The sequence below is a fragment of the Danio rerio genome, chromosome 4 (genome assembly GCF_052040795.2).
Source record: "Danio rerio strain M-AB ecotype USA chromosome 4, GRCz13ab, whole genome shotgun sequence".
Taxonomy (NCBI): Eukaryota; Metazoa; Chordata; class Actinopteri; order Cypriniformes; family Danionidae; genus Danio; species Danio rerio.
This window is the reverse complement of record NC_141024.2, coordinates 59,518,447-59,530,557: the sequence shown is the minus strand read 5'-3', so window position 1 is coordinate 59,530,557 and position 12,111 is coordinate 59,518,447. Positions and strand designations below refer to the sequence as shown.

General features: G+C 33.1%; 2 protein-coding genes across 2 annotated transcripts in view; one reads left to right on the top strand and one right to left on the bottom strand.

Moving 5' to 3' along the window:
* The window catches only part of LOC110439541 (NACHT, LRR and PYD domains-containing protein 3-like), a 601,035-nt gene that overhangs the window by 81,346 nt on the left and 507,578 nt on the right, over positions 1–12,111 (top strand). The gene's annotated exons all lie outside the window — the stretch shown is intronic.
* On the bottom strand, positions 80–12,100 carry LOC148682274 (uncharacterized). Its single transcript, XM_088650527.1, has 2 exons — positions 8,520–12,100; positions 80–7,191 (listed from the first exon to the last, which is right to left on the bottom strand). The coding sequence occupies exon 1, from the start codon at positions 11,899–11,901 to the stop codon at positions 10,711–10,713; it is 1,191 nt and encodes a 396-aa protein (XP_088506653.1). The 5' UTR covers positions 11,902–12,100; the 3' UTR covers positions 80–7,191; positions 8,520–10,710.

The window sequence follows — 12,111 nt, the reverse complement described above, 5'->3', positions numbered from 1 at the left end:
AAAGGTAGACAAACAAAATGGGGAGAGCCTTTCTCTCCTTACTGCTGCCAACTCACTTTCTGTTTGCTCTATAGCCCCCTTTTTTTTTTTTTTTTTTTTTTTTATTCAAAAAATCATCACATTACATTAACATTTAAATACTTCAAGAAATTTCACAAAACAAATACATTAAAATAAAACTTCTTCATAAAATAACATCCTCTTTGGGCATTTTCCACTTTAAACCATTTAAAACATTATACACTTCATCATTAAACACATCATAAAAGCTTGGTAACATATCTTCTCCTTTAAAATACCAGTACAGTCTTTCTATGTATCTTTCCATTTTTCGTTTTAGTACATTCCACACATTTAAAACAACTTTTTCCAGCTTTGCTACATTTCTTCTTTCCCACACACATTTTTTAATCATCATTATAAGAAGATTTACAAACTTTTTGTTTTTGTTTTCCATATTCCATCCGAACATCACCAGAGTATTCCATTCCAATTGTTCTTCATCCCAATCTTTCAATAAATCTTTTAGCATTTTTTGGCATTTCATGTAAAAACATTCTAATTCTTTACAGTATAAAAACAGGTGTAAAATTCCTTCATCTTCTTGAAAACATACCTTACATGTAGCATTTTGTTCTCTCTGTATCTTTGTTAAAATGCACTCAGTAAAAATTGCTTTGTGTCTTATAAAATATTCAAAACATTCCAATCTTGTTTCTATTATTGTTTTTCCATATATTTTCCTTTTTCACATTATTCAATCTTTGTACCCAAAAGTTATTTGCTATTGGTTCTTGAAATACACTATCTCTAAAATACACATAAAAGTCTTTCAGTATACAATCTTTAAAATTACAAAGCTTTCCTTTTAAATAGACATGTATGATTTTTTCATTCCCACCTTCTTCCATATTTTCTATTCTTGTAATCCATTCTTTTGGTATGGCACTTTTGACCGTTTCAAGTTTATTTTCTATTTCCTTTACACTGTATTCCTCTTTAGCTTCTTCCATTAAGTCTACTATATATTGCTTAGTTAAAAATCCCTTTTTGAATTCATAAAGAACATCCCTTATTCTTAAAATCCCTACATCCATCCATTTTTTAAAAAATAGTTCCTTCCCTTCTTTTAAAATACTTTTATTTAAAAACAAAGGTTGATTTAACAAGTTTTCTCTTCCCTTTACTTGGTAAAATACTCCGCCTAAAAATTTCCCCCATGCACTTAAAATTTCTTGATAAAACCCTGGTAACTTTTCCGTCATCCAGTTTTTTGTTTTTAACCAAAGAATGTCTTCTCCTAAGTTAAAATTGCCAACTTTGTTTAAAAAATATTTCATAACCTTTTTCCATTCTGTTGAGTTCTCCTCTTGTAAAAGCTTTTTAACTATTTTGACTCTAAGACAATTCTTCCTTTGTTTAATATCCATCAATCCTATCCCTCCTTCTTCTGTTGCTCCTATTATTGTATTGTACGCAATTCTTGGGGGTTTCCCCTCCCATAAAAAATCTTGAACACACTTTTTCAATCTCCCTTCTATCCAACATGGCATTTCTGTTACATATAATTTATACCATAGCTTTGATGTCATTAAAACATTTAATATTAAGGCTTTCCCCTTTAAGCAAAGTTCTCTCATCCTCCAAAAATTTAATCTTGATTCTATTCCTCTTATTAGATTAAAATTCCTAAAATTTTCAGTTCTTCTACTTCTCTAAATTGGAAACAATCTGTTAAAATATCTGCTCTACCAAACCTCATATATTGTGTTTTATTTTCATTTATTTTGCTTCCTGTACCCTTACAAAACTCCTGTACTTTTTTCATGGCTTCTTTTACACTCTTTTTCTCCTTCACTATTATTGTTGTATCATCAGCATACTGGTATATTTTTCCTTCATCCTCCTCTTCTTCTATTTTTATTCCTTTAATTTTAGTTTCTTGTTTTATTGCTAACCCTAAAGGTTCTGGGATTAGGGAATATAATAATGCTGAAAGAGGACATCCTTGTCTAATTGATCTTGTAATTTTAAAACAATCTGTTAAAAAACCATTACATTTTACTTTTGTAAAAGCCCCTTTATATAAAATTTTAATCCAATTAATAAAATTCTCTCCAAATCCAAATGTTTTGAGTACATCAAATAAGTAAGTATGTTCGACTCTGTCAAAAGCCTTTTCAAAATCTACACTAATTAAAAAACCATTCATCTTCTTTTCTTGTAAATAATCTATTGTGCTTTTAATACTCATTGTTACATCTGCTATATCTCTCCCTTTTATTGCATATGCTTGATTTGATTTAATTAATTTAGGCATTACTTCCTTTAATCTATTCGCTAAAACTTTTGCTAAAATCTTTAAATCTGTATTTAACATTGTTATTGGTCTATAATTTTGTAATTCAGTTTTTGCTCCTTTTCTTTTATATATTAACTTCATTAATCCCATCCCCATTCTTTCATTCATCTCTTTACATTTAAAAATTTCTTTAAAAACTTCTTTAAGTATTCCTTTTAAAATATCTTTAAAAACAATATAAAATTCATGATGTACCCATCTGATGAACACTTCAGAATGTGGACAGAAGCAGTAGGAGATTTCTCGCTTTCTCTTTCACGAGTTTATACGGACACGACGTGGAATAGTGCACGCAAATCTGATCGCCTTGAAAAAGTCGTAGCGCTACCGGTTGTTGTCAACAACAAACTCTTCCGCCTTAAAGCTCCGCCTATGCTGGTTGATTGACATCTCATTTGCATTTGATTTATCATTTGCGATGTCTGTTTGAGCATTTGATTCACCATTTGAGATGTCAGTTTGAGCATTTAATTCACCATTTGCGGAGTCGTTTAAGGATTTGATTCACCATTTGCAGAGTTGTTTGAGCATTTGATTCACCATTTGCAATGTCGGTTTAAGGATTTGATTTATAGTTTGAGCATTTGATTCACCATTTGCGATGTCAGTTTGAGGATTTGATTCACCATTTGCAGAGTTGTTTGAGCATTTGATTCACCATTTGCAATGTCGGTTTAAGGATTTGATTTATAGTTTGAGCATTTGATTCACCATTTGCGATGTCAGTTTGAGGATTTGATTTATCATTTGAGGAGTCGGTTTGAGGATTTGATTCACCATTTGCAAAGTCCGTTTGAGGATTTGATTTATCATTTGCAGAGTCAGTTTGAGGATTTGATTTATCATTTGCAATGTCGGTTTGAGCATTTGATTTATAGTTTGAGCATTTGATTTATCATTTGATCTTTTAAGCATTTGAATTTTTATTTTCATTTTGTTAGGAATAAACTTCCATACTTTTTATTCTATTAGCTAAAATTTTTGTTAGAATCTTATAATCTGTGTTTAAAAGACTTAAAGGTCTATAATTTTCCAAATTTAGCGGACTGCCTTTATTCTTGTAAAGTATGGTGATTACTCCCAAACCTGTTGATTCTGGTATCTCTCTTCTTTCTTCCATATGTTTAAATAATTTCATCAGTATCGGTGCTAATATCTCTTCAAAAGTTTTATAAAACTCATGCGTTAACCCATCTGACCCTGGACTTTTATTCACTTTTGTTTCTTTTATTGCTTGTTTTATTTCTTCTATGTTTATATCTCTTTCACATGTCTCCCTTTCTTCATCACTTAACTTAACGTTTACAGTATTTAAAACTTTGTCCACATATTCCTGTTTTGTATTCTCTTTCTTAAAAAGTCTTTCATAAAATAATTGTACTGTTTCCAATATTTTTACATAATCTGTTATCTTTTCACCATTTTCATTTTTTAGTTCTGTAATGTAATTTTTCCTCTGCTTTCCCTTTTCCAAATTTAGAAAGTATTTTGTACACCTCTCCCCTTCAAGTGCATACTTTGCCCTGCTTCTCACTTTTGCACCTTCACATTTTTCTGTTTCATACATCTCCAATACCCCTTTTATCCTCAGAAAGTTTTCTTTTGTGTACTCAGGGTTGTTTTCTATTTTCTCTGCTTCTTTCTCTAAATTATTTCTCATGCTTTCCATCTCCATTTTTCTCTTAAAGTTTCTCTGTTTTGAATATCGCATACTTCTTATTTTTATTTTCTCTTTCAAATCCTCCCACCACTCGCATACATTATTTTCAAATAATGGATTTTCCATTTCATACCTTATACATCTTTCAATGCTCTCCCTATATGCCTCTTCTTTTAATAAACTTGCATTCAGGCACCACATCCCCCCACCCCTTGATTCTAAATTTAAACTCATCTTTACCATCATAGCAGCATGATCTCCTATTTCAATAAACTTATAACTTACATTTTTCACATACTGCAATATTTCCCTTTTTACTAAACATAAATCTATACGGCTTTGTTTTAAAACCCCTAATACTATTTGCCTTCTTGAGAATTCCCTCTTGAATGGGTTCTCCTCCCTCCAGGCATCCACCATGTTCTCACTTTGCATTAATTCATTTAAGTATCTTCTGGATGCATCTGATTTAAAATTAATACTTTTTGACACATCAAGCCTTGTGCACCAAACATTAAAATCTCCAACTACTATGCAGTTGCCTGTGCACAGTGGTTTCATTGTTTTAAAAACCTCTTTTCTTTCAGTTTCTATGTTAGGAGCATATAAATTAAGCAATCTAAAGGATTCATTGTAATACATGAAGTCTATTCCCAACAATCTACCATTACCATCGTTATGTATTTGCTTTACATTATGTATTCCTCCCTTTTTAAGCAAAATCGCCACACCGCATGCTCTCTGACTTCCATGATTTACATAAATCTCTTCTCCCCAAACTTTTTTTATATCACTCATTTTATCATTTGACCAATGTGTTTCTTGCAAACAAATTACATCTGTTTTGAACTTTCTAATCACCCTCTCAAACTTTTCCATTTCTCTTAGTCCATTGCAGTTCAAACAGGCAATTTTCAGCAAGTCACACATTGCATATAGTATAAAAAAGAGGAGAACCCACATTTGAAAATGTCTTCAGATCTTACTTTTTTGTAGTCTCTTCTTCAGTGCCTTTCATTTTCCTTTTCAGCATCTTGATATTTCCGGCACTCATGTCCATTTCCTCCTCCAGTTGTATCAGTGGTGTCTCTAAAATTCTCGTCATGAAGTCTCTTCCCCTTTGATTTTCCTTGTGCTCCTTCCCATCTTGGTTCGCTTTTTCTTGACCTCCTTTCTTACCATTCCCTCCTCCTTCAAATAATACTTCCTCTTCCTCTTGAACCACTTGCTTCTGCGGGAATTTTCCCATGGCATCTTGTGAGTCATCCATCGGCTCTTGTACTTCTTCTCCAGCCCTTCGTTCTACCATTATATCTTCTTCATTCTGTTCATCTTCTTCATCTTTTTCCTTTCCTGTTATTGCCTCCTCCACACTTTCGTATAGATCCAGAGAGCTTCCCATGATTTCTTCCTCTGGAATTCTGCATACACACATTGCAGTGACCATCTTACACAACTTGCATTTTCCTTTGTCACATTCGCGCACATAATGACCCTGAATGCCACATTTATAACACTTAAAGTTAGGGCAGTCTCTTACAATGTGTCCTGGTTGGATACAGACTCTGCAGACTTTCACCTGTCTGTCATGTATGACCCTAAAATGTTCTGTTCCTGTCAGCGTCTCAAACTTTGTTGAGTATGGTAGCGATTTCACAGTATCTGTGAACTTAACTTTTAGAAATCGTGTTCCATCTGCAATATCCGTTCCTGGCCACATTCTCCTTTTGACAGGTGAAGCTGCTTTCACTCCCCATTCAGTTAGTTTTCCAATTATTTCCTCATCTTCAATGTATGTTGGCAGATTCAGAAAAGAGACCACCATCTCATTGTTGTTTATTTCCTTTACCATTATCCGGCTGTTTTTTATCTTCAGCCCATCCAGTATTTTTTCTTTCCCTTCCTCTTCATTCATAGTTAATTCATACTCTTTTGGGTTCTTATATCTGCAGCCAATTACAACACCACAATCTTCTCTCACTTTCTTCAAAAGCTCCATCATTGTAATTTTATCTTCTCCCACAATTTCAACCAATACTGTTAGCTTTTTCTGAAAAACACGTCTTCCTTGACCATCATCTCCATCCATGCTTACAATCTGCTCACCTCTTTGTTTTTCCATCTTAATGCTGTTTAGCCGTTGTCTTTAGCAGTCCAGTAGACAAACAAAAATAAAGATTCCCCAAACAGCAATAATGCTGAGTGGGGAGTGATAAACTCCAACTAAAAACCTTCTTGATCCTCTTTTGGTCTTCCTAAAGAAAAAACAATCCAAAAACTAGAAAGAAAAAAAAAGCTTTCAAAACAAAAAGTGTTCTCACACTACTTCTTCTACCAATCTTCACACTTCCTTCCTTGCTCAATAGCGCCTCAGGCATTTCCAGGGTGGTATGGCCGTAAGCGAAAGAGGATGTCAAGCGTTGGCTATTTAAATCAGCTGCCAAATGAAGCACTTCGAAAAGCTTACAGCACCTGGTATTCCCAGGCGTTCTCCCATCCAAGTACTAACCAGGCCCGACCCTGCTTTACTTCCGAGTTCAGATGAGATCGGGCATTTCCTTTTTTTTTTTTTTTTTTTTTTTATTAGAAAAATATTTCAATTTTTACAATACATACATTTAAAAACATTTAAAACATCAGTTCAGAAGCATATTAAAATATCATTTACAAACATTTCTTAAGACATTATGTTGGTATTAAAACAGGAAAACAACAAGCATAATCATTCTGGCAAATCTATTTTCAAACCATCTAGTGTGTACATAATATAAGGAGTATTCAACATAAACGTTTTGTAAAATTCAGTCTCTTTTTCTTCCATTCTAAAATATTGTTCCACAGTTTTAATATAGTTTTCCAGTTTTTTTTATACATTTTCCATAACTCTATTTTAGCATTTTTATTTTTAACAATGTTTCTCCTTTCCCAAATTACAGTTCTTGCAACTGATAAAAACAAATTTGCAATTCTTGTCTTACTTCCATTAAAACCAAATAAAAATATTTTATACCATTCTGTGTCCTCCTCAATCTGCTCTGTTTCACTTGGCATCATTTGTTTCATCATTTCTTTTAACTTTGCCATAAATGTATTTAATTCAACACATTTTAAAAACAAATGCATAATACCTTCATTTTCCAGTCCACATATTTTGCATAATGCATTCTCACTGCTTCCGATTTGTGCCAGTTTTGTTTCAGTGAAAATAACATTATGTCTGATAAAATAATCCAACATTTCAATTTTTGCATCTAAATATTTCCATTTTAAATTCTTCCAGATTCCCTCTTCATCTATTTCCACAAAGATTTTTTTCCAAAATTGTTCTGAAACTGGTCTTTTATGCACTTTGTTTCTGAAACAAATGTAGAAATTTTTAAGAACACATTCTTGAAAATCCTTCTCCTTTTCCTTTAAAAACACTTTTACATTATCATTGCTTTCATTATTTTGTTCAATTTTTACTATCCATTCTTTAGGTATTGCACTTTTCACTATTTCAAATTGTTTTACCAGAGTTTCTCTTTTGATATCTTTCCCAATCCCATCCATGGCATCCACAATTACTTGGCTTGGTAAAAACCCTTCTTTAATCTCATATAAAACATCCTTAACCTGACATACACCTGCTTCCAACCAATATTTAAAATATATTTCTTTCTCTTGTGTTAAAATATTACCATTTAAAAACAAAGGTTGATTTAATAACATGTTCCTCCCTTCAGGTTTAAAATCAACGTGATTTAAAAACTCACTCCATGCCTGTAAAACTTCTCTATAAAATTCAGGAATCCCAGTTATCATGCTTTGTTTCAGTTTCATCCATAAAATATCATCATTCATATTAAAACCCCCACATTTGTTAAGATAAAACCTCATTACATGTTTCCATTCGGCTTTAAATTCTTTATTTAAATACTTTTTTATTACTTTGACTCTCATGCTTTTCTTTCTTGTCTCTGGGTCTAACAAACCTAACCCCCCATCATCGGTTGCTCCAATTAATACATTATATGCAATTCTTGGTGGTTTTCCTTCCCAGATAAAACTCAATAAACATTGTTTTATTCTCTGCTCATGCCAGTGATCCATAGGGGTAACTCCTAACACATACCACATTTTTGACAACATCAACGTATTTATGATTAAAACTTTACCTTTCAGATTGACTCTTCTTTGTTTCCACCATTCTAATCTCCTTTCCATTCCTCCGATAATTTCATCCCACATTATCTCCTTATCTCTTTTCCCATTTTCTCCAAAGGTTATCCCTAAAATCTTTATTTCTTTCTGGTCTTTAAATTTAAAAACATCCGGTAGAATACATGCATTGCCTAATCTCATGACTACAGTTTTTTCCATGTTTACTTTAGCACCTGATCCATTACAATATCTTTCAATGATTTTCATTGCATTTATCACACTTTGTATATCTTTTAAAATCAGTGTAGTATCGTCTGCATATTGATAAATTTTCTGTTCTTCTTCTGTTTCTACAATTTTAATTCCATGTATTTCTTTATCTCTTATTATAGCTGATCCTAGAGCTTCAGTCACTAGACTGTACAGCTGTGCAGAGAGTGGACATCCCTGTTTTATGGATCGTGTTACATTAAAACAGTCTGTAATAAAACCGTTAACTTTAATACGACTAATAGCTCCGTTGTATAAACACTTGATCCATCTTAAAAAATTATTCCCAAAACCAACCTTATTTAAAACCTCAAATAGAAAATTGTGTTCAACTCTGTCAAATGCTTTCTCGAAATCTACACTTATTACATATCCATTTTTTCTCTTTTCTTTCATGTATTGTATTACATCTCTTATACTGCTAATTATGTCTGTGATATCTTTCCCTTTTACGCCATATGCCTGACTAGTTTTGATAATATCGGGTAAGACCTTTTTAAGTCTATTTGCTAATACCTTGGCTAAAATCTTAAAATCTGTGTTTAGCATTGTTAGGGGTCTAAAATTCCTCAAATCATTTTTCTCACCTTTTTTCTTATATATCAGTTTCACTAAACCAACTCTCATTAAATGCGTTGTTTCTTGTTTTTTAAAAACTTCATCAAAAATTTCCTTTAAAATTGGTGCTAAAACATCCTTAAAAACTTTGTAAAACTCAGATACTAATCCATCTAATCCTGGACTTTTCCCATTACTTAATTGCATAATAGATTCCTTTATTTCTTCTATTTGTATTTCCTCATCACACATCTTTTTATCATCCTCTGTTACCTTTCCCTCAATTTGATCCAATAAATTTTTTTCTTCTTTTTCATTTATTTCACCTTTTTTAAAAAGGCTTTCATAAAAATCTCTAACTTCCTTTAAAATATCCTGTGTTTCTTTTATTTTTTCTCCATTTTCTTTTTTTAATTCTCTTATAATTTCTCCGTTACCCTTACTTTTCTCTAAATTGAAAAAGAATTTTGTACATTTCTCTCCATCCACAATATATTTGGCTCTGCTTCTGATCATCGCACCTCTACATTTTCTTTCTTCTATGTTTCGTAATTCCTCCTCCAGAAACAGTATTCTCTCTATATCTACCTTTTCTTGATTTAAACTGTCATTTAATTCCTTTCTAACCTCTACTTCTTTATGTGCTTTTGCTTTTTGTATTGATTTACTCATTTTAATCGTATACTTTTTAATTTCATATTTTGTGTTATCCCACCATATTCTTTTATCTTCATGATACATCTCATTTTGTATTTCAGTATTTATTAAGTCCACTATTGCCTTTCTATAAGGTTCTCCTTTTAAAATTTCTGTATTTAAAATCCATATCCCTTTTCCTCTTTTAGTTTCATTAAAATCAATCTTCATTAATAAAAACTTGTGGTCGCTTAGCGTTGTTTCTTTAAAATAAACACTCTGTATAAAATCACCCAGTTTTTCCTTGCATAAAATAAAATCAATCCTACTTTGCTTTAAGTTACCATCTACTAACTGTCTTCTTGAATATTCTCTTTTTCCTTCATTCCTTACTCTCCATATGTCCACTACTTTGTGCTCTGCCATTAGTTTCTGCAACTCTTTTCTCCCAGTGTCATTCCTAAAAACCATGCCATCCGCTAAATCAATTCTATTAAAAACCGTGTTAAAATCTCCTATTAAAATAGTTTCGCCCCATAAAATCATAAGATCATTTATTCTGTTAAAAAAGTCCTTCTTTTCTTTTTCTGCTACTGGAGCATGAATGTTACATAATGTCATATTATTTTCTCTCATTCTAATAGCAAGGCATTTCCCCTCTTTATCATTGTATAGTTCTTCCACATCATTCTTTATATCTTCTTTGACTAAAATAGCGACCCCTCTTCCCATCCTTCCATCACCATTATTATAAAATATTTGCCCCCTCCATCTTCTTTTAAAATCTTCCATCACACCATCATTCCAATTAGTCTCTTGTAAACAAATTAAGTTTTGTTTTTTGCATAGTTCCTTTACCTTGTCAAATTTTCCAACATTTAAAAGACCTCTTGTATTAAAACTAACACAATTAAAAACCATTAAAAGAAAAGATAAAAATAAAAATAAATATTTAAAATACATTACTCATCTTCCCCTCCTTCTAAACTCCTTAACACATTGAACATATTAGCTTTGGCCTTTTTTCTAACATTGTCCAAATTTGGTTTTACCTTTAGTGTTCTTCTTCTTAAATTCACTTTCATACATTTGTCCATATTGTCCACCTTTGCATCTTCTTCATAATCCATGTCTTTGTTTTGCTCAAATTTTCTTGTCCATTTTCCTCCATGTCTGAAAACTCAATTTCCATCATTTGATTTCCTCCCTCCTTCATTTCTCCATCTTCATTAAAATCCACAACTTCTCCAGTGTTATTCTTTAGTTGTTCTATTTCTCTTTGCTGTGTTGCTTCTTCCTCCTGATCTCCTTCAAGTTTTGCATCTTCCTCCTTATTTCCTTCTTGCACCTGTCTGTCCACCTGTTTTTCTTTTTCTCCTTCCTTCCCTTCCATCCAACATTCACATTTATCTAAGAATTCTGCACACTCCGAGCATCTGACAGTGGTGCACGATCGTGCAAAATGCCCCCATTCTCCGCATCTGTAGCACTTGAAATTAGGACAGTCTTTCAGCAGATGGTCCGGGCTCATGCACTGCCTACAAGTTTTCACTTGCCGACTGTGCATCACCCGGAAATGCTGTGGTCCTTCGGCTGTTTCTAGCCTCGTGCTATAGGGCAGTGATGCCACCTCCTTCGGGAACCTTACTTTCAGGAACCTCGTCCCATCTTCGATGTCAGTGCCCGGGTAGCATCTTCTTTTAATTTTTGTTAGTGGCTCAACACCCCATCCTTCCAATTTTTCTACAATTATACTATTTTCCAGGTAGACAGGCAGGTGCAAGAAGGAAACTACATAATCTCGGTTGTGCAAACTTTTAACTTCACAGTTCACTCCATTAATTGTTAGTCCTTCTAAAAGTTTTTCACACTCCTCTTCTTTTTCCATGGTCAGTTCATATTCTTTGCCTTGTCTGGGTCTGAGCGCCAACATTTTCCCTTGTCCACATTTTTCCATTATCGCTTTAATAACATCTTCTGCCTTTACCTCAAGTACGTTTTCCACATTTATAATCACCGTAGCCTCCTTCAAGTATCTTCTCTCCGCAAACTTACTTTTTTCAGTTTTGTTTCCATTTCGTGGTCGTTTATCCAGTCCATTTTCGTTAGCCTTGCTTGTTCCTCCTGCCAGTCCGTTGTCGTTTGCCGTGCTTGTTTCTCCTCCTAATCCAATGTCGATAGCCTTTCGCGTTCCTCCTGCCAGTCCATTATCTTTCACCAGTCGAGTTTCTCCTGCCATGTCCGTGTTTGTTGCCGTGCATCCGTCCGCCATTGCTTACTCCAAAAAAAGAGTTCCAAATGAAAAAAATAAGTTCCTCCCGAACAGCTAATGCTGTTGGGAGGAAAATAAACTTCACAAAAACAAAAGAAACAAATTAACTCTAATACTTTACAAATCAAAAAGAAAATAAACAAAGAGTAGGGAGAGCCTTTCTCTCCCAACTGCAGCCAAACACTTCCTGGAATGTACCAAGTTCGAGGA

Bases quoted from the DNA above. Each gene is read 5' to 3' on its own strand.
- LOC148682274 (XM_088650527.1), bottom strand. From the start codon at position 11,901: ATGGCGGACGGATGCACGGCAACAAACACGGACATGGCAGGAGAAACT.